The 21,117-nt window shown below is 33.7% G+C and overlaps 1 protein-coding gene across 3 annotated transcripts in view; it reads left to right on the top strand.

The window, feature by feature from the left end:
• The window catches only part of LOC115209962 (serine incorporator 1), a 52,931-nt gene extending 32,694 nt beyond the window's left edge, over nt 1-20,237 (top strand). The window contains exons 9-13 of one of the 3 annotated variants that reach the window (XM_029778609.2): nt 2,287-2,410; nt 3,111-3,184; nt 12,704-12,730; nt 18,232-18,385; nt 20,096-20,237. In XM_029778609.2, coding sequence (XP_029634469.1) covers nt 2,287-2,410; nt 3,111-3,184; nt 12,704-12,730; nt 18,232-18,385; nt 20,096-20,234 — 518 coding nt within the window. In that variant the 3' untranslated portion in view covers nt 20,235-20,237. Of the gene's footprint in view, nt 1-2,286; nt 2,411-3,110; nt 3,185-12,372; nt 12,403-12,703; nt 12,731-18,231; nt 18,386-20,095 lie in introns of all 3 variants that reach the window. The other 2 variants (XM_029778608.2, XM_029778610.2) reach the window with 2 other exon arrangements.
• The last annotated feature ends 880 nt before the right edge of the window (nt 20,238-21,117 follow it).

Raw genomic sequence — 21,117 nt, 5'->3', positions numbered from 1 at the left:
GTTCAGCTATTGAAGTCATTCTTGTACAGTCTGGATATTTGAATAATGGTTTCAAATTTTGACACAAGGCCAACAAATTTAGGAGAGGGAGGATAGTAAATTATATCAACCCCATTGTTCAGGCATTTATTTTATTGACTCTGAAAGGTAAAGTCAACTTTGATGGAATTTGAACTCAGAAGGTTATGAATTGAAAGAAATACTACACAGCACTTTTTTTTCCAATGCTCTAACAATTCTGCCAGCCTTTGGATATAGAATAATGACACCTAGTAGATAACCATTTAATAAAACTTCCTTGTAAATATAAACATTTAACTTATATGTAATTTTTTTTCTACTTGAACTATTTAACCTGTGTTTTTATTCTGTATTTGTAATGTAATTTTATACATTTGGAGGAGAAAAATTTTCATTGAAATATATTCTTGATCGTCAAAAATGAATGAACTCCCTTAGATATTTTATCAATTACAGTCGCTGAAACTGACGTGGATATTTATTTATACTATCTTATAGTCCTTCTCATTTAAATGTTATACATATATCTGACATAAGTCTGCTTTAGCCAATTCGAAACTGACTGTTTTCATTTTTAATATTTTGGCTGTAAACATTAAAAAAAAACTATGTTCAATGTTTTTAAATACTGTTTTATACATTAAGGAAGTAATAGTACAGCAATCCCTCCACTATCGCGAGTATTACATTCCGAAACCTCCCACAGAAATTATTAAAATCTAAGTAGATATAAATACCTGTTGGCCACAGAAACCCACGATATACTGAGGAGTCTGCGATATAATCTTACATATATTAGTCAGAAAAATTTGCAGTGTACTGTGTGCGCGATAGGTGAACTGTGATATGGCAAGGGATTACTGTATTCAGTTATTTCAGGGTAGTACTTGTCTAGCAAGTGACTAACTCAGAGATGCAACTCACTCACATAGATCTACTGTAACAGACTTGCAGCAGAACTGTCTATGACTAGATTGCGGTTGTGCGACAAAATGTCTGACACCTCATTAAAGTGAATTTAAGGGCTTTGTGTGTTATTTAATCTTTCACGGTGTGGTTGTGAGTATTCAGTTAGTTTGAAATTAATATATAAGTATTTGAAAATATCTTTAGACCCATATTGTCTATAAGGAGAATTTCATCTCTTGATACTATTTGTGCAGAGTATTGTCTGTCGATGCCTGAGTATGCACAAACGTGTTAAATATGATTGTACACAACTATATTGTAAAATATAATTTGTCATGTAAAAAAGCATCCAGTACACTCAGTAAAGTGTTTGATATTAAGAAGAGCATCCAGCCATAGAAATCATGCCAGAACAGATGACTGGAGCCTGGTGCAGTTCTCCAGCTTGTCAAAATGTCCAACAAATGCCAGTATGGAAAAACAGATGTTAAATGATGATAATTTATCTGTTGTAACTGATAGCTCTTTTGTTAAATTATTAAAGACACAATTCCATCATATTCTACTTGATTCTAGCCTTAGTAAGATAATGTATTGCTGAGTAGGTTACTGCAGAATTAAAGATTTTTTCATGTGACTTGTTATAAGAAACCAAAATAAAGAAATTTAGTAATGGATGCATATAATAGCTAATATGATGCTACCTAAATAGAAAGAAATCTAGTTTTGCTTATATTGACTAAATTTGGGCCATATCTTGTCTACTTAAGAAGGCAAGTTGTATATTGTACAATATTTTTAGTTTTGGTCATGATTTGGGAAGAAATACTAATATTTATTATAAAACTCTGATTAAGTGCTATTGATAGTTGAAATTTTCTCTGTCTGCTTTAACTGTAGATGGTCTCACCAACTTAGCTATAAATAATATATTATGAGGAGGTACACTGTTCACTTTTGTAAGCAACTAAGTATACTCTATAACTGGCAAGTATTTTGTTAGCTTGCACTGTTGAAACAGGAAAGAAACATCAATGTATCCTTCCTTGAGTATAAAATCTTTCAGCAATACCTTCATAATTCAAAAGTTAATGTCATGTATGCAAAGAAATGTTTTAACATTACTAGTTGTGTGTATATATGTAAGATTTGCATAGTTCCTTTTAGATATTTCAACCTGAATTCTGTTGGTTAGATAATAGAATCTTTTTATTACATGCTACAAATTAATGAACTGTTTGTATTCCTCCATGGATTATTTGTATTCCCTCTTTTCAAATAGCTTAAGGAATAACTTTGAATATTTTCTGTTAAGTCATGTATTTTATTGCTCATCTTGATTTGTTTCTTTTATAGATTGTGTCTGCAATCCACAAGAGAAATGTCCCAATGAAAAAGGAGACTTTGCGAAACTGGGTATATTCGATTGGCAGAGTATTATTGCTTTGCTTCTGTGGCTTTTTGCAGTTCTCTATTCAAGGTGACATTTAATTTTATCCTCATTATTTCATGTTTGTTTTGTCTGCAAATTTTAATCTCTGTTTCACATCCCTTACTTTTTTATAAACTTGTCAGCTTCGCTTGGAATAAACAGATACCTGTCCCAACTGAATGCAGTTATAGCTGAATATAAATCCTTAATGATGTCTTAGAGATTTAAGGAAAATTTAAATTTTAGTTTCCTAAAATATTGTCTTCATTAAAATCATGAGTTATGTTCTTTACAATGAAATATGTGTGATATAATGTTCTTGGACTTATTTCCTGTTACAATGGGATAATGTGAGATGCTTGATTAGTGTTGAGCAAGAGTTCAGTTTTAATTGTACACATTTTGTGATATCTCTAGTCAGAGAAGTATGTCTGCTTCATGATGATGATGATGATTACTTTTTAGTACAATGCAAATATCTAAATTTGAAAAAGCTAACATGGATAAATGGATGTAAAATAACAACAAAATAATGTAATATAAAAAGAACAATAAAAGCAAATAGGGTAATGGGAAATGAATTGTTTTAAGAGGGTGATGGGAAGATAATTAGTTTTAATGGCAATATTGAGGGATAAGCTCCTTTATTTTTGTGAGATTATTTAGCTGACATTAGGTTTAAATTGAATTAATAGTTACAGATATTGATTATTATGATGGTAAAATGTAATCTTAATTTCTCTTTCAGTATTCGTACTTCAAGTAACAGTCAAATGGGTAAGATTACCATGTCAGAGAGAACTATTCTGCAGTTGGATACAGGTAAGATTTATGCATTTATTTGGCATAGATATTTCATAAAAATTAATTACTAAAATTCTAAGAGTCTTTGGAATTAGTTAGATGTATGACAATCTTCTGTAATTACAGTAGTATTTTGAACTTTCACACAATCCTTTTTCTCCAGGTACCTTTGCAGAGTTTATACTTATTTAAGCTTTAAAGTTTGATTAGACTTGTAGGCAAAAATCCTAAGTGATGTGTAATGGTTTTCAGCAAGGATTCAAGCTGGGTTTTTGTACTCAACTCAGTAGTTTTGTTTTTCTTTTTAATCACAACTAGGTGTAGCTATTACTTAAATAGTAACTAGTTCTGTTTTCTTATCACAGCTACATCTTATCTATCATATCTTCAGCTATGTTGTTTGTTGTGGGATGTCATCACAACTGTATATACTTAATATCAGGTGGGGGATGTCTTATTAATACAGTATTGGGGTCTTATTAAAACTGTGTGGCTATTTCTGAGATTTTATCATAACTCTGTGTAACTAGTGAAACTACAGAATCCAGAGAAACTAATGATTTTTCATTATTGGCCAATAATAAATTATGTAGAGATTGTTAAGTAAAATAAATTATTTTGCTGTGAAGAAAAGGAAACTTCTTTCTCTTGGCAACATTTTGTGAACTCTAAGCAGTAGTGAAGTATCTCATCTACTTTCTGTCATTATTTAGATTATATTGTTGTTCCATTAATTACTTTATGAGAAACCTAAGAATTCAGATAGAATGCTCATGCTTCAAAATACTATCTAAAAATGTGATATTGTTTCATCTATAGTTGTTTTGTGGAAATGTCGATGTTTGTTTTAATAACACTGGTCAACAAGTATTTTTCATCAAGCATATATCAAGGTATACTTAGTGTAGTTTTAATGCTGATTTCAAATATACAATTAGTTTTTTGACATCTTGTACAGTTTTCAAGATGAGAAAGATTTTTGGTTTTAGTTCATCATCATCATCGTTTAACGTCTGCTTTCCATGCTGGCAAGGGTTGGACGGTTTGACTGGGGACTGGTGGGCCTGATGGCTGCACCAGGCTCCAATCTGATCTGGCAGAGTTTCTACAGCTGGATGCCCTTCCTAACGTCAACCACTCCAAGAGTGTAGTGGGTGCTTTTACGTGCCACCCAGTACTGGTAACGGCCACGCTCAAATGCTGTTTTTACTTATCACCTGCACAGGAGCCAGTCCAGCAGCACTGGCAACGCCCTCGCTCTAATGTTGTTTTCCACATACCACCGACATAAGTGCCAGTAAGACAACGCTGGTAACGATTACGTTTGAATGGTGCCTTTTACGTGCCACTGGCACGGGGCCCAGTCAGTGGTCCTGGCAACGATCACACTCGGATGGTGCTCTTAGCGCTCCACTAGCATGGATGCCATTCATGTGGTGCTGTCATCAAATTTGATTTCGATTTCACTTCCCTCAACAGGTCTTTGTAAGCAGTTTAGTATCCAATGAAAGAAAGATACGCCTAAGTGGGCTGGTTACACCACTGGCACTGGCCATGGGTTATGGTCTCACTTAGCTTACTGGGTCTTCTCAAGCACAGCATATTTCCGAAGGTCATGCTTCACCACCTCATCCCAGGTCTACCTCTTCCACAATTTCCCTTCAACCTCAAGTATTCCCTTCAAGTAAATATTTTTTCCATTTGGTTCGTGACAATAGTTACTCGTTCTCTTTTATTGTTATTGGCGGAAATGATTGCAAGGGAAACAACTCTGCTTGTACGGACATTATAAGGTGAGATGCTATTTGAGTAGATGTTCTTAGGACTTCTTGAAGATTTTGTTGTAAGTTTTTGATGTCAATCTTGATAGATATTGTGCTGTCGTTTCTTGACAAAGGTTTAGTAGCAGCAGAACAATGAAAACAGAAATCTGTTACTAACAAAAATATTCTTGTGTGGTGCTAGTCATCTTGATTTACACTACTGAAGAATGTTCCAAGCTTGCAGCAGTCTCTGCATTCAAAACATAATTTAGATTCACTTGATATTGATAGAAGTTCTCATTGAATGTGATGAATGATAAACAAACTGTAAAAAAAAATCTATGGAGAAGAATTATGCTGGTGCTATATCTCTCAGAGGTTAGATTATGCAGAGTATTGATGTAATTAAATTCTGATATTTAAACCATCACTTACTTTAACATCACCGCCTTCAGCAGAGAATTACTCTGTTGTTCGGATTCAGGCCAAGTTGGAACATGGCTTCTTATCTTTTTCTCATCATTGAAAAAGTGTTAGTTGTGTTGTCTTTCCTCTTCTGAATGAGCCATTAAAAGGGTGAGTGGGGAATTATGACGATTGTCTGGTTCAACAGCTTGCTTCCTAACTCTTGGGCTCTGGGTTTGATCCCACGGTGTGGCTCTATGAGCAGCAAGTATATTTTACTGTAACACTAGGTAAAAAACCAATACTTTTAATGAATGAGCTTTCATAGACAAAAACTGTGTGGAATTACATTGATGTATCTTTCACTGATGTGAAAAAAACTTCCAAAATGGGCTCTTTGAATGAAGTCCTTTGCAATATTTGTTCTGTGTCAAGTTACTGGCACTCCCTTTTACTCTTGCTGTGAGAAATGCAATGAGTCACAATGGGTAACCAAAATACATGTATAACATGCATTTTGGTTACCCATTTATAACATGCTCCTATGTAAGTTTCAGTATCAAATTCCTCTCTTTTCCTTAGCATTGTGGTCTATTTCTGTCTGTAAGTTTTTTTAATTAATGAACAATTTCCAGTTTAATGATATTGAATCAAGAGTGGAGGTGGGGAATCACTGTAGACTTTTGCAAAAAGAAAACATTTAGTTCTTAATTTTATTTCGAATAACAACATTCACTTTACCTCTCAAAGTAAAAATCAAAATGTATAATACTTATGCACAACTACTCAGTGGAGCATTCTACCAGAGGAGGTAAGGTGCAAAAGGAAATATACATCGTACACAATCCTATTTTTGATTTTTTTTTAAACTGAGAGAGATATTAACCAGGTACTACTATGTGACATTTCGTTGCTGTCATACCTAGTGATGAGTTAAGCTCCATGAAACATTTGTCAAATATATAGTGCCTTGTACAGCATACAATAGTGAGTGTACCCTTCATTGTGGGACAATTAAGTAAGACAGGATTACCTTTTGCTGGGATTGCAGCACAGTGCTAGAACCCAAGATGCAGGTTAGTGTATATAGAGATAGGTTGCTGTGTGTAGGTTAAGAGACGGGTCGTTATATATACCTGTTTGAGGTAGAATGTGTATAGAGTATTGTAGTAATTTTGAGGTGAAATTTGGAGAGGTTTCTTTTGAAAGAATAATATTGATATCTTTTTCAAAAGTCGATTTTTTTTTTTTTCTCCAGCTAGAAACGAAAAGAAATACAATTTTTTTTATCATCATCATATGTCCATTTTCCATGCTAGCATGGGTTGGATGGTTTGATTGAGGTCTGGAGAGCCAGTGGCTGCACGAGGCTCCATTCTGATCTGGCAATGTTCCTACTGCTGGATGCCCTTCCTAGTGCCAACCACTCTGAGTATGTAGTGGGTGCTTTTTACATGCCACCAGCACAGGAGCCAGTCAGGTGGGCCTGGCATTGATAATTTTCTTTGTTCAATTTTTTCATTCCCTTCTGTTCTTAATTTCCATCATAGAAAATTGGATATTGTGGACGTAGGCATTTATTTGATAGGTTTATTGTCGTTGAAATTTGCGTGTGTACAGTTCTCTTGTTTAAATTGGTAATAGGTTTTCAGAAGGAAAAAGATAGGAACAGCAGAAAACAAACATAAGAAAAATAAAAAGTAAAAAAGTGTTTGAATATCTTCACAGAATCTAAGTAATCTAAATTCATGATAGTCACTGAATGTTTTAAGATAGTGTTAACATATTTAATGTAGTGGGCATTAAAGATTTATTGAGAAATAATTATTTGATGAAGAAAAAAAAATTATACTGGTCAATAAGTAATATTATTTTAATTATTACAGTAAGTATTTATACAACTGTCCTTTGCATGGATTTCAGTGTAGTTGTTGAAGAATGACTAATGAAGAATCGCTAGCAAGAGAGGCTGAGAGAGTGTGTGTGTGTGTGGGGGGGGGGAGATGTTGGTACAAGCTAGTGTAGGAAATTAGAATTGGATATTTTGTGTTTGATTGTCTAACATTTGTATAAAACAAAGCATTAAAGTTACTTAAATCTTTTCAAATGTTTGTTTTACTTCAATTAGAAAATTTGAAATTTAGTCTTTCTTTACAAAGTAATTTATACAAGATTTTTGATTCATGTTAATACTGCATGTCTAAGTTGTTTCCTTTTTTTCTGCTTTTCTGATGAAATCATTCAGCATATATCTCCATTTCTAATTAGAAGTTATAGGAATAATGCTTTCTAATACATCTTTCTGTTTCTTTTGTGTTTGAACACTCATTACTGCACCAATAATTTAATTTTCTGTATTTGATTTGATTTAATTTTGTATGTATTTTTTGTTTTTATACATAATTTATTAAAAATTTTTACTAATTTTATAAATTAACATTTCAAATTTGAGTTATTGGTCGCTTACTTTCAATTAATTTTAATTTGCTGGAGTTTTCTGGTTATATGAGATATTGAACTTGTTTTTGGGTATCTTAGTAACTCTCTTTGGAAACTTCTGTTTTAATTGTTATCATGATGGATTTCTTTTCTTTATCAAACTTCCTTCATATAGTCTTAATTCTAAACTATTTGCCTGGATCCAAAACTTGACCTCTGGCTGCACTGTGTTTGTCTCAACAGCTATTCACTCTAATAAACTCTATAAACTCTGGCACCTCACTCAATTATGTCAATGACCTACCTTTCATTTGTCAATCAGCACAGCTGCCATGGGCAAAGCACCTGAAAGCATTTATCAATGATGCCATGACACACCTACTCTCATCAACAGCACCAAATTTCTATCACATTTTCCTCATATTTCAACACACAGCTAAATCACTCAATTTCTATAAGTGCTAGACCTCACAAGCTCAGTCAATTTTTGGGATGACTTCACAAGATGTAATGGAACTCAATATATTGAAGACTAGATTTCTTTTTCAACTCTGATCAGTTGTACTGTAAATGTTAGATGCAACCCGCATAAGAATATTTTCATATATCTTATCTGTAACTGCTACCAGATTTTCAAATATCCTAAATTGCATCCGAAAGAACACCATTTTGCAGGTTGCCAAAATCAGCAATGCTCTACAATGGCTTTCTCACAAATACGCTATCTTTTCTCTCTGCATTTTCTGCTATGGCTACAATGACCTCTCTCTCGTTAATCTAAGCTTATACTAATACCACAGCCATGAAAACTTACCTGATGCACCCATCATTTCTTGTCCTTGATATGCCTCAATGCCTTGAAGATCTTATGTTAAATACTTGCTTAAGCATTATATCACTGACCTGTGGACCTCTGCCCTCCACCCCTAGTCCACTTTTCTCCTGCAGATGTTGACCTACAAAAGTTGTAAGTGAACACCATTGATTTCAATAGTCAGGTGGGGCCAACAAAAATCCATGGGCACTGATCCTGCCTCTTTGATTTATTAATATCTCAAAGATCTGTTCCCTTATGTTCAGGTAGTACAAATATCCATTTCTTGTTGTCTTTCATATTAAACTGTTGTTCATTAATTATGTCAGTGGTTCTATCAAAATGGACCTTTACTGCATCACTTATTGATCATTCACTGATAAGTAACATAAAAGGGCTTTTGTAAGTAGAAAATTCATTTTACATTTCTAAATCTTATGGATAACCTCCAATGTAGAGATGTCTCCTCTCTCTCTCTCTTTGACCTAATCAAATCAGTCACAAGCGAGCAGTTTCCTCATATTTGATAATGGCATATCTCTTGAATACTAAATTACATTTAGAATAGTTACCACATTGATCTGTTTACATTCATCATCATTGTTTAATGTCCATTTTCCATGCTGGCATGAGTTGGACAGTTTGACTGAAGTCTGGAGAGCCAGCGGCTCCAATCTGATCTGGCAAATGTTTCTACAGCTGGATGCCCTTCCTAACACCAACCACTCTGAGAGTGTAGTGGGTGCTTTTTATGAGCCAGTCAGATGGGCCTGGCATCAATCATGTTCAGATGGTGCTTTTTGCATGCCACTGGCATGAGAACCAGTCGGGCACTGGCCACAGCTACGATTTTGGTTTTACTGTCTTCAACAGATCTCAAGCATATCATATCGCCCGATGCATCAAGGGTACTCTTAAATGGGCTGGACATGCAACACTGTTATCGGCCATGGCTGCAACCTCACTTTAGTTGCTGGGTCTTCTCAATCACAGCATATCTCCAAAGGTCTCAGTCTTCTGTCATTGCCTCTGTGAGGCCCAATGTTCGAAGGTCAGGCTTCACCACCTTAGTTGAGAGGCCCTTAGTTGCCAGCAGAGGTAGGAGCTCTGTGAATTTTGCCCGGACTATTCTTATTCTAGCTGCTACACTCTCAGAGCAACTACCCCCAATACAGACTTGGTTGCCTAGATAGTGGAAGCTATTAACTGCTTCTAGTTTTCATCTGGCATGTGATGGAATCTGTTTTCTGTACATCCTCAATGTTTATTGTCCCTGTGCATCTGCCACATACAAAAACTATCTTCCTGGTTAACCTTCCTTTCATGCTGCACCTTTGATGCGTCTATAGCTTACACTGGGTACATAGTATGGAGTGTCTGCCCATGCTTTTTCTACAGATCGAGCAGGGCCATCTACCTGAAGGGATTTATGATTTGTCAACCTTCCTACTTACTAAGACTTTGGTTTTTGCCAGGTTAACCCTAAGGTCCTTCGATTGTAGACCTTGCTTCCACACCCTAAACTTCGTCTCTAGTTCTGGCAGTGACTCAGCTATTAGAGCAGGGTCATCAGCATAGAGGAGCTCCCAGGGGCAGCCTGTCTTGAATTCCTCTGTTATTGCCTGGAGGACTATAATGAATAAGAGGGGGCTGAGGACTGATCCTTGGTGAACCCCTACTTCATTGCTAACCCTCACCTTACTGACAGCATCCCTGTACAACTTTTACCAACCACTTGTCTATCCCCAGTTTCTGCATTGACCACCAGTTTAGTCCCTATTGATATTAATACTGTAACATCTCCACTTGTTTTTTTCCTCTTACTAGAAAAGACTCTGCTTCCCAAGACTGCTTTAATTTGTTATATGGTTTTGTTAGGAGTAAGGTGCAGTATTCATGACCTTTGCAACCTCTTGGAGATGATAAGATTAATATGGTCGAAGTCTTTACTAACAGAGTTGAGCTTTCTCCTTCTAAGAATAATAAATGAAATTTTTTGTGAAATTAGTTTTTAATATTTTTGAGATTGCTAACAATTACCACTAGGTGTATGTTTTTCCTGCTACAAAGCAAATTTCAATTCATTAAGAATTTTTATTGTTTGAATATCATTCAGTACATCATTACCCACTTATCTAAATAATTTAAATTCATGCCATGAACTTTTTTGGTTTATTTCCCAAAGCTCACTTTTCCTGTCTATAGATAATTATTATCACCAGTTTACATTTAGTTTTAACTTATACATTCGGAAATGAGTTGGACAGGTTACTCAGTATTTTACTTCTTGTCATTGTTGTGGATGGGGGCTGACATTGTTAGGGTTGTCTCCAACACACTCATTTTTCTTACTACTTTTGCTTCTTGTTATGCTTCTTCTTCATCTGGCAAATACACCACCAACAGAGGAAAGTGCCAATCTTTGCTGTTATATTTATTTGGTTTTGTTAAAGCTTGATAACCCTCCTAGCATCAACCACTTTATGATACGGACTGGATACATTTCATCATGTCACCAGTATGATTTTCTGAGAGATTTTTGCTGCATAATTGAAGAATCTCTTTTGCCCTCCACTACACATCTCACACAAAATAGTATTTATACATTTCATTTATCTGAGAATTTTCATATACTTTCAAAATCTGTTTAAAGCTAGTTGCTTTGCAGACTCATCATTTTACATTTTTTCATGTGACCTCCCTCATCATCTTCTCTTCTTGATTCTTCAGTTTCTCAATTCTGGCTTTCAGTTTATGCATTCTACTTTATTTCTAGTATTTTAATAACAGTAATTACACACAACATCTTAACTCTACTGAACTTGTTTGTAAAGGTGTAGAAATATTATATTTAATAAACCAAACATATATGACTTCCCTATTTGGATGTTGCATGTCTCCCAGTGTAGCAGGCATGTATTCATTGTCAGACTTTTAGCCTACATTATATATTCCACTCCTGTAAGAAACACCTGTAGAAGTTACCACTAAATTAGAATTTCATTAGCTTGCTAATTTTAGTTAATTAAAATATTCAGTAGAAAATGTCAGTAATGAAACTAAAAATGAAGGTCTGATTCTAAAGCATAACACATCTACACATATCTTCAGGTAAGCGTTTGATGACTGTTAACATTATATCTGACATGATACTAATCATTTATATTACTTTGCAGAAAGCTTGTCAGAGATTGGCCATTATTATTATTATTATATTAATAATTATTATTATTATTATTGTAAAACAAATTCTAGCATTGTCCTGAGTTATATATATATATACTGAGTATATTGACATGATTGCGAAATATTACAAGGAGCAAGCTAAGAGCTATATCTGTGCAGTGCTACATCTTTGATTAGTTCTGATGGCAATGCTATCATATACATATGAAATACTAGGATTCACCAGTGGCTACACAAACACACACACACATGCGCGCACATACACATATGTATATATGTATATATATATATATATATATATATATATATTATACACATGTAAATATCTGTGTGTATATGTACACATGTATAAATGTATGTACATGTGTGTACATGTGTATAGTTATGTATACATACATATGTATGTATGTGTATATATACATATATATGTATGTATATGTGTGTGTGTGCCCCCCATGTCCCCAGGACAATGCTAGATCTAATATGATTGGTGATGCCTGGAGAGTTTGATGTGCATTGGCACAATGCGCAACAATCTGTCCTTTATTGTCTGGATGTTTAACTGTGAGATTTCTCTTTCTTACCTGCTGCCCTTGTAGCCACAGAGGCCATACTTCTAAATGACACTGGTATGTCAGCTGCACTTCTTATTGCTTTTTGCTTGCACAGTTCTTACAACAGTTCGATTGTTGCTCTTGTATTTGTGATATTATATCAAAATGGATATCATGTTGTACTCATCAACTGCTGTCTTTATTTTTTTTTAATTTTCTGTTTTCATTTTATTATTGACACTAACACAGTTTTTCCTCCTTTCATTTCTTTTATTGTTTTGGTTCTGTTTTTGTTTTGTTTTGTTTTTCTTTCTTTTAATCTTCTATCTATATCATCTTAATACGCTTCATATTCTGGTGTTCTTAATATTTACAGAAAAACTTGGAAATTCTTTTTATGGAGGTAATGGTCATGTACTTGATGACAGCATCTGATGTACAGTTGGTCATATTGGCCACTGAGTGGTGTCAAGTGTATGATTGGGTTTTGATAAGGAATAATAGATAAACTTGTGATCTATTGTAATTATTTATTCAAGATCTAAGTTTGAGAACACTACCCACAAGACATTTTGCCAAGAAATTATATTTCATCATTAAAAGAAAATAGATTTAGGTGTTTCACCTTAATAACAAAGTATTTAATGAAGACCCTGATAAAGTATATGACAGCAGTTGAATGAACTAAAGCTTCAGTTTCTTGTCAGTTTGGTTCTGCTGTAGGAAGATCTGGGAAATATCAGTTACAGCAACTAAGATGAGCTGTGTAAAATACCTTTCTATTATTTTAACTGTTTTTTTTTCTCTCTCTCTACTATTAATTATTGTTAGTGACAATGCAACCAATTGTCAGAATCATTAGTGCATTGAGGAGATTACTTTGCAGTAATCATTTTGGCTCTCTATGCTCTGAGTTCAAATCTTTCTGGGGTCAACTTTGTCCTTTATCCTTTTAGAGCTGACAAAGTACTAGTCCTGTATTGTGGTTGGTTCTTCTCTTATCACTTTCTGTCCATCAATTGTTCTGTTTTCTAGAAGAAATTCACTGTTTGTTTAGACTTGGAGATGGATGGATTCTGCTAGGTCTCAAAATAAAAAAAAATCTTGAGTGTTCTTGTACAGCTTCAAGGATGTTGAAGGGCCCAGGATAAGATCTTGATTATGATGTGTAGCCCTAATCAGTTATGTTTTGGTTCTGAGATTTGTGAGGAATTGTAGCATTCCTAACTGGCCATTGTTTTCTCTAAATCAAGAGCTTAAAACATCTTTAAAGATTATAAGAAATGTGGGTGCCACATAGTAACATTTTGAGCAACAGTCATGTTAGTTAAAGTTATCCTAATCAATACAAACCAGTTAGGGAGACAGCTTTGATATGAATACTTCTGTGACTGTAGAAATAGACTGTATGCAATATCCATAGAATGAGAAGCTCCTGGCAAACTGAATCTGTTGGGCTTCCCGAGTAAAGACGTTCCATTTCATTTAGGCTTCTTGTACAGTTGAGACAAACATGAACTTTAAAAACGTTAGTTCTTTTTTAGGTACTAGTAGGTTTGTTGTTAAGTCAGAAAATTATTTAGAAAACGATGAGATTGTCATTACATTGAATATAGTGAAAAAAATCCTCCCGCTAAGAATTGTATTTGACAACTTTATGTATTCTTGGTTTGGTAGAGTGCCAAAGGAAATGGTTTGTGATAGTTACTTCCATTTACATCACTAATTCAAATGTTATTGAGTTTGACTTTATCTGTTTTTTAACTTCAGGAGTCAATAAAATAAAGTACTACTCAAGTACTGGGAATCAATTTATTTAACTCTACTCTACCCTACCTAAAATGTGTGACCATTTACTTATGTTAGATATTGTTTTTGTTGTTGTTCAGTCTTACACTTGTATCACTCAGCCCATTTGACCTTCTGACCCTTCAGATCATTGTGATCAGTACCCCAAAATGTACGAGCTTATTCTAACAGCAGCATTGAAATGCATGTGCCCTACCTCCAACCCATATATTCAATTATTGTCTAATGCTTTCACATGTCACCTGCATATTAACAAATGTTTTGACTAGTTTCTAACTTTTGCTAGCTAGTTGCCGTAGAGAAGAAAAAAAATTTTTTCGTTGTGGTGTGCCAAGAGTTTATTATATCAGAACTGTGAAAAGTTGTTTCCCTTTGAATAAAATTAGCATTAGACTTAGACATAGAATTGAGGTGGCAGTACAGTTGTTTTAGTCATTGCTTGGTCATTTCATTAAAGTTACTTACTTAAAAAAAAAGTTTTTAAAAACTAATATTTGACATTTATTATACATGAAAATTCATTAATTCAAGGTTTTATTTGAAAAAAAAAAAAAAAAGAAACGTTTTTCTTAAAATTAGAAAATTAGGGCTTAGCTTTTAGAACATTTACCATTAAAAATATGTATCTCAGAATTGTTTATAGCACCCTGAATAAATAATGTGCTAAACTGTGTCCTGTATGTGCTGAATTGTACTTAATAATATATAGTGTTGAAACTAAGGGGCAATAATAATAGTCTATGAATAATTTTGGGTGAAATCTTAGACGTAAAACTGCAGTTATTTTTGAATTTTGTTTACTGTTATTTCAGTAAGCAGAAGTTAAGGTGGTGGTTGTACGATGGAAATGTTATGTTTATTCAGTTGTTCAATTTGTGTTTGTAGCAATATACCTATTAGTTAGTTTATTGTAAAATTGACTTTATTTGTACATAATTTTTGCATGAGACATTATTCAATGAGACTGAATTTTTTTAGCTAGAGATCCAGGGTCATAATTATTTTTCATACAATAAATGTTTCTCTTCTCTTTTGAATGTATGATAATATATATACAATATTATTGTATAATTGAAGAAATGTAGTCTTCTTTTGCTGTTGCATTTATTTGGCTTGTAAAAGTTTAAAATGAAGAAATGAATGCAATGTTTCTTTAAACAGCCAACATGATTTTGCCAAGCTATTATGCTCTATGTTGTCGTTTAAGATTGGTGTTGTTCTCTACATCATTAGCAATTAATGCTAACAACTGATATGCTTGTCTGTTAATATTGAAATAGTTTCAATCAACATGCTCTAAATGTTTTCAAAATTCAATTATTCTTAACTTATATGTTATAAAGTAAAATATGTTTTCATTTTTTAATTTTAGTTCAGATTTCTCTTGACCTTCTCAGGTGGGCTTATCTGAGACAACGGGTCATTTTGAGAAAAAAAAAGTGTATTTTATTTCAATGAATATTTTTTTTGGTTTCTTTCTTTTTTATTATTATATTACACTTTTGTGTTGGAAATTTTTTATTTTTAGAATTTGATATTGGTAAACAACTTCCTTAGTTTTTACATATTAGAGTTATGATTGTTTTTGATATTATAGATTAGTGGCTTCACTAGAACTTTTAAACTGTTACAAAATAAACTAATAGAAACATAAATGAAATTTTCCTCTAATCACATCTTATCGTCTTAAAAATTGGAAGTACATATTGGATAATATGATCTTAAATACACTTTGTTTGAGAAAAAGCTAAGTTGGTCATAACTGAACATTTTTGATCATAAATCTGCTAACAGTTTTCTATGTTATTTCTGTTGTTCATTGTGGATATATATTTATCAATTTCTACCAAAGGCATTCACATTACTCCAGCTGACATGAGCAATATCAGTGTGAGAATAATCCTTTCTATATAGGTAACACTGATACTGATCTCTTTAGATATATTTTAACATTTTAGATTTATCAGAGAAGTGATTGGCAGACATGCTGTAGCCATCCACCCCTTCATAAGCAAGGAAATAAGTACCAGTAATATGCAGGGTTAGATGCAATCAATGTTATCTAAATCATTGTAAATATAGACTTTGTACCTTAAATCCTTAAAAATGTTTCAACCCGAAGGCCGCGGCCATGCTGGGGCACCACCGCGGCCATGCTGGGGCACCACCGCGGCCATGCTGGGGCACCACCGCGGCCATGCTGGGGCACCACCTTGTCAAAGAAATACACCAAATTTTTCTGTTTATTATACAGAAATAAATATGTAGATTATTTAAAAAAAAAAAGCCTAGTTAATTTGGTTTATTGCCTGCAAACACTCATCCTTAGAATTACTTTGTAAATAGGATGTTATGCATTATTTTTTATAAGTCAAGTGAGGTGCAACAGAGTCCTTATCCTTTGTAGGGCTTCTCAGACTGATGAAGATGATGTGGTTGATGCTCACCTTGCAACAATGAATTGGCTAAGGTTAACAAAGAGCCAGACAGTGGTGTTAAGTTGAGTAGTTGGTTAAGTGTAGAAGCTAATAAAAAAAACTTATAATCCCTACTCAAGCTCTTAAGCTTTTACTCTGCTATAGAATAGTAATATATTCTTATAAGTATACACATTGTATAAATGGAAACAAAGCGTATTATATTGAATTACAGTCTGCAATGTTTACATAGATATTATATAGAAAATAGATATTAAATGATGATGATTATCAAAATATTAAGTAAGGCTTCTTAAAGATTTTTACATATGTAATTATAGTAAATTAAACAGTTATCCATATAGTAGAAGTAAATATCAGTTATTGTTTAGGGCCAGCACTAATTGAGTAGACCTATGATTTTTTCTAAGAGTTTATCTTACACATTATTCAACACGGCCTTCCTTTTATGATAGAGATTTGCTGTTATTTCTATGAAAGTAAAGAACTCTAGCAGTTCATGATTAGTATATAGTCTGTACTTCACTAATGAGATTATACATGATAAAAATGTCTTTTTGTGAAGTGAATAATAGATTATAGAATTTTAAATGTATAATTTTGCAAAATTAGTTTATTAATCTAATTATGCAAAGCTTCAATTAACTACTTTCACTTGAATTGGCACTTAATATCTGCATGATTTAATTCTAGTTACTTCATTTAATTTATTCCCCATTTCACAAAGCTGCATTATTGCTGCTTATATATATATGTATATATATATATATATATATATAAAATTATTCTTTTTACACACCCCTTACTACACGTTTAAACTTTTCTATAAACTGCACTGCTCCCAGGTTTTCTTTTTACTAGTTTCTCTTTTCATATTTTTTGTTTTTAGATTTAAAAATACAAATAAAAAGTAATAATTATCACTACAATTATTTCCCTTGGACTCAATGTTACTATTGAGTTGTCAATAATAACATTGAGCCCAGTGTTACTATTTTGAAATTCTATAATTCCTTACTTGTTTAATCACAGAAAGATATTGATTTCTCAAATCAACTATGAATGAACATTGTAATTCTGTAATTTTGAAGAAATAAATTTTAAAAGATAATGACGTTTCTAAATCACTTGCGAAATAACCTAATTCTTTGAATAGATTTAAATTCTTTCTTTGACCTAAGAATAACGTTTGTAGCTATTGTATTTCTGAATAAGCCTTATTAGGAATTTGTTGTCACCAGTCAACCAATGGGACATTAAATTACACTGTGTAAAATTTGAAACTTTTTATTACCTTTTTTTTTGTTAGTGGGAGATGGAATTTACAAAACTTAAAATAAAAATTATCTATAAAAAAAAAATAAATAAAACTCTTAAAAATGCAATTATGTTGCAGACTGGTATTTTGTGGTACGAAAAATTGAAATGTTGCAGTGTTTGGTTGAAATGGCAACAATTTGTAAAATGTAAACAGTCTCGGTTGTAATCTGAAGCTAATAAGGAAGTGGATAATTTGATTTTTAATGTCAATGTAATGCAAATTGATAATGGCTTTTCTTTTTTTTTGTTTCATTTTGTACCAAGGCAATAACCAGGTGGTGTGAGCTGCTTTTCTTTTCTACCATGTTTTTAACAATTTATCTTTTATTTCCTTTAGGTTCCACTAAATCTGAAGATGGTGAAACTGGAAAAAGTGGACAGAATGTCTGGGACAACGAGGATGAAGAGGTTGCTTACAGCTACTCTTTCTTTCACTTCATGTTCTGCCTAGCCTCCCTCTATGTCATGATGACTCTCACCAACTGGTTTAGGTTAGTATGCTCTTAGATAATTTAATTAATTAATTAGAAACACACCTGCCACCACTGTTTAAACATTCCAGATTGACAATTGATTACATTGGTTGCCAGTTCAAAACCTTACCGCAGCCACTTTGCTTCTTCTTTCTTATTATGTAAGCTAGGTAGATGCTGTTTACTTAGACAAGGTACATAACTTCATAAGGCCACCTGTATTTTGGCTGAGTGTTAGCAACAGGAAGAACATTCAGCCCAATATATTTGTAAATATCCAAATCATTAAAAACATCCCCTACCATACAACATCATTGGAGGAATAAAAGTGAAAAGGTAATAACAACTCTAACATGGTTTAGCTATATATATATATATATAGCTAAACGTCCATCTTCCATGCTTGCATGAGTAGGTTGGTTGACAGGAGCTGGCCAGGTAGAAAAACTACCCTAGGCTACTGTGTTTGTTTTGACAGGGATTTTATGACCAGCAGTCACCCATGCATACCAGCCTCCCCTCTCCACATCACCGATGTTATCCAAGGGAAAGGCAAAGACTGATACAGCTTGGCACCAGTCATATTGCAACTCATTTCTATAGCTGAGTAAACTGGAGCAATGTGAATCGAACTAACTATGTCACAATTGTAAGCTTAACACTCTAACCACCTAGCCATGTGCCTTTACATACACACGTGTGTGTGTGTTTCTGTGTGTAATTGTTTCTGTTTGTGTGTGAGGTACAGTTTTAGTCTGCAACATCCTGGGCAAGTGTCTTCTTTTGACTTCACTCAATCAGTGCCTTGTGAATAGAATTGATGGCTGGAAAGTGTAATGTGTGTGTACTTGAAGTTGTCACTAACACTTCTTCACATGAAATCAGCTAAATGAAAAATGTGATGCGTATGGACGAGGACAGCTGTGTAAAGAAGTGCTGATCTCTGTGGAGGGAATTTGTGGTAGAGGTAGCACCAGGAAGATATGGGATGAGGTGGTGAAGCATAATCTTTGAACTTTTAGCTTCATGGAAGCAATGACTAGTGACTAAGACCTTTGGCGATGTGCTGTGCTTGAGAGGACCCGTCAAGCCAAGTGAAATCTTAGTCATGGCTGATGCTGGTGTCACGTTTACTGGCACTCATGCCAGTGGCACATAAAGTGCACCTTTTGAGCATTAGGCCTCATGGAGGCAAAGTGATTGAGCTCCTTTCAGGTGTTTGACTCCATGGAGGTAATGACCGAGACCTTTGGCATTATGTCTTGCTTGAGAAGAAGACCCACTAAGCTGAGCAGAATCACAGTTATAGCAGATACTGGTGTCACACAAATGGCACCCATACTTGTGGCATGTAAAAGCACTCATTACACTCTCAGAGTGGCTGGCTTTAAGAAGGGCATCCCACTATAGAAACCATACCAAATCAGACTGGAGTCTTGTGAAGCCTGCCAGCTCTGGTCAAACCCATGCTAGTATGGTCAACCAACGTCAAATGATGATATATATATATATATATATATATGTGTGTGTGTTCATCCATATTATATAATTTTTGTGGTTGTATTCTGTAGCTCTATTATGTTACATAATACAATTACATATAGTAACTATATGCATCCCAGACTGAAAAAAGGAAAGAGGTGTTTCATTGTCAGTTTTCATTTTTGTGTTCTTAAAACTATAGACACTGTTATAATTTTCCTCTGTTTCTTTTGTTTCTATTTGTAGACCAAGCTCAGATTTGAAAACCTTAAATTCCAACCTTGCATCAATGTGGGTGAAAATTATCTCCTGTTGGCTTGCTCTGGCTTTATATGTGTGGACCTTGGTTGCACCAATTATACTGAGAAACAGAGATTTTACTTAAAGGGAAAAAAAAATATACTCAAAGTGAGGTATCGGTTGGTACAACAATGTTGTTTCTTGACCAATGCTTCAGAAAGACTTCTTATTAATCTGTAGCATGACTTTCTTGACAACTAATGCTCTTCATATATTTTCGTAGTTTATATATATATATGTGAATGGATGAGTGAAAAGTTGTTTGTGTGTGTGTGTGTGTGTGCATTTATGTATGGTTGTGTAAGTATATATATATATATGCACACATAAGTTTGCATGTGTATGTATATATCTATATATGTATGTACATATATATATATGCATACATAAGTTTGCCTGTGTATGTATATATATGTATATCATCATCGATGATGATATATATATTTATGAAAGTGTGTATGTATGTGTGAGTGTATTATGTTGCAGAAATTATGACATATATTCCCTGTTTCTCCTCTTTGCATTGCAATGCCTACTATACTAATGTTGTCATACTCTCCTGTGGAATTTTGCTATCATCTTTGATATTGTGATACCTTTCACTGATTAAAAACCTGCCCCAAAACAATGTTCACAATTTCTGTTTCCTTTACAAATTTTTTCTTTAAATATAGAATTATCATTTTTGTTATTAGTGACAAATCAATATTGAAATGCAATTATTTTACATTCAGACTTGTTGCTTGCAGTTTCTTCAAGTTAAATTGCAACTGGGTCAGTGTTGCCCTTCATCCCTCTGGGGTGAATAAAAATAGCTGGTTTGGTTTAATTGATTACACCCTTCCAATGAAAAATAATAATGGTCTTCTGCTCATATCAGGAGCCATTTGCTATTCTTACTACTAACATGGTGGTGAATGGCGGAATTGGTCGAGCACTGGAATGAATGCCTGCTGGTATTTATGTCC

This window comes from Octopus sinensis, linkage group LG3 (genome assembly GCF_006345805.1).
Source record: "Octopus sinensis linkage group LG3, ASM634580v1, whole genome shotgun sequence".
Taxonomy (NCBI): Eukaryota; Metazoa; Mollusca; class Cephalopoda; order Octopoda; family Octopodidae; genus Octopus; species Octopus sinensis.
Note: the sequence above shows the minus strand (reverse complement) of the source record. Positions and strands in the feature narration are given on the sequence as shown.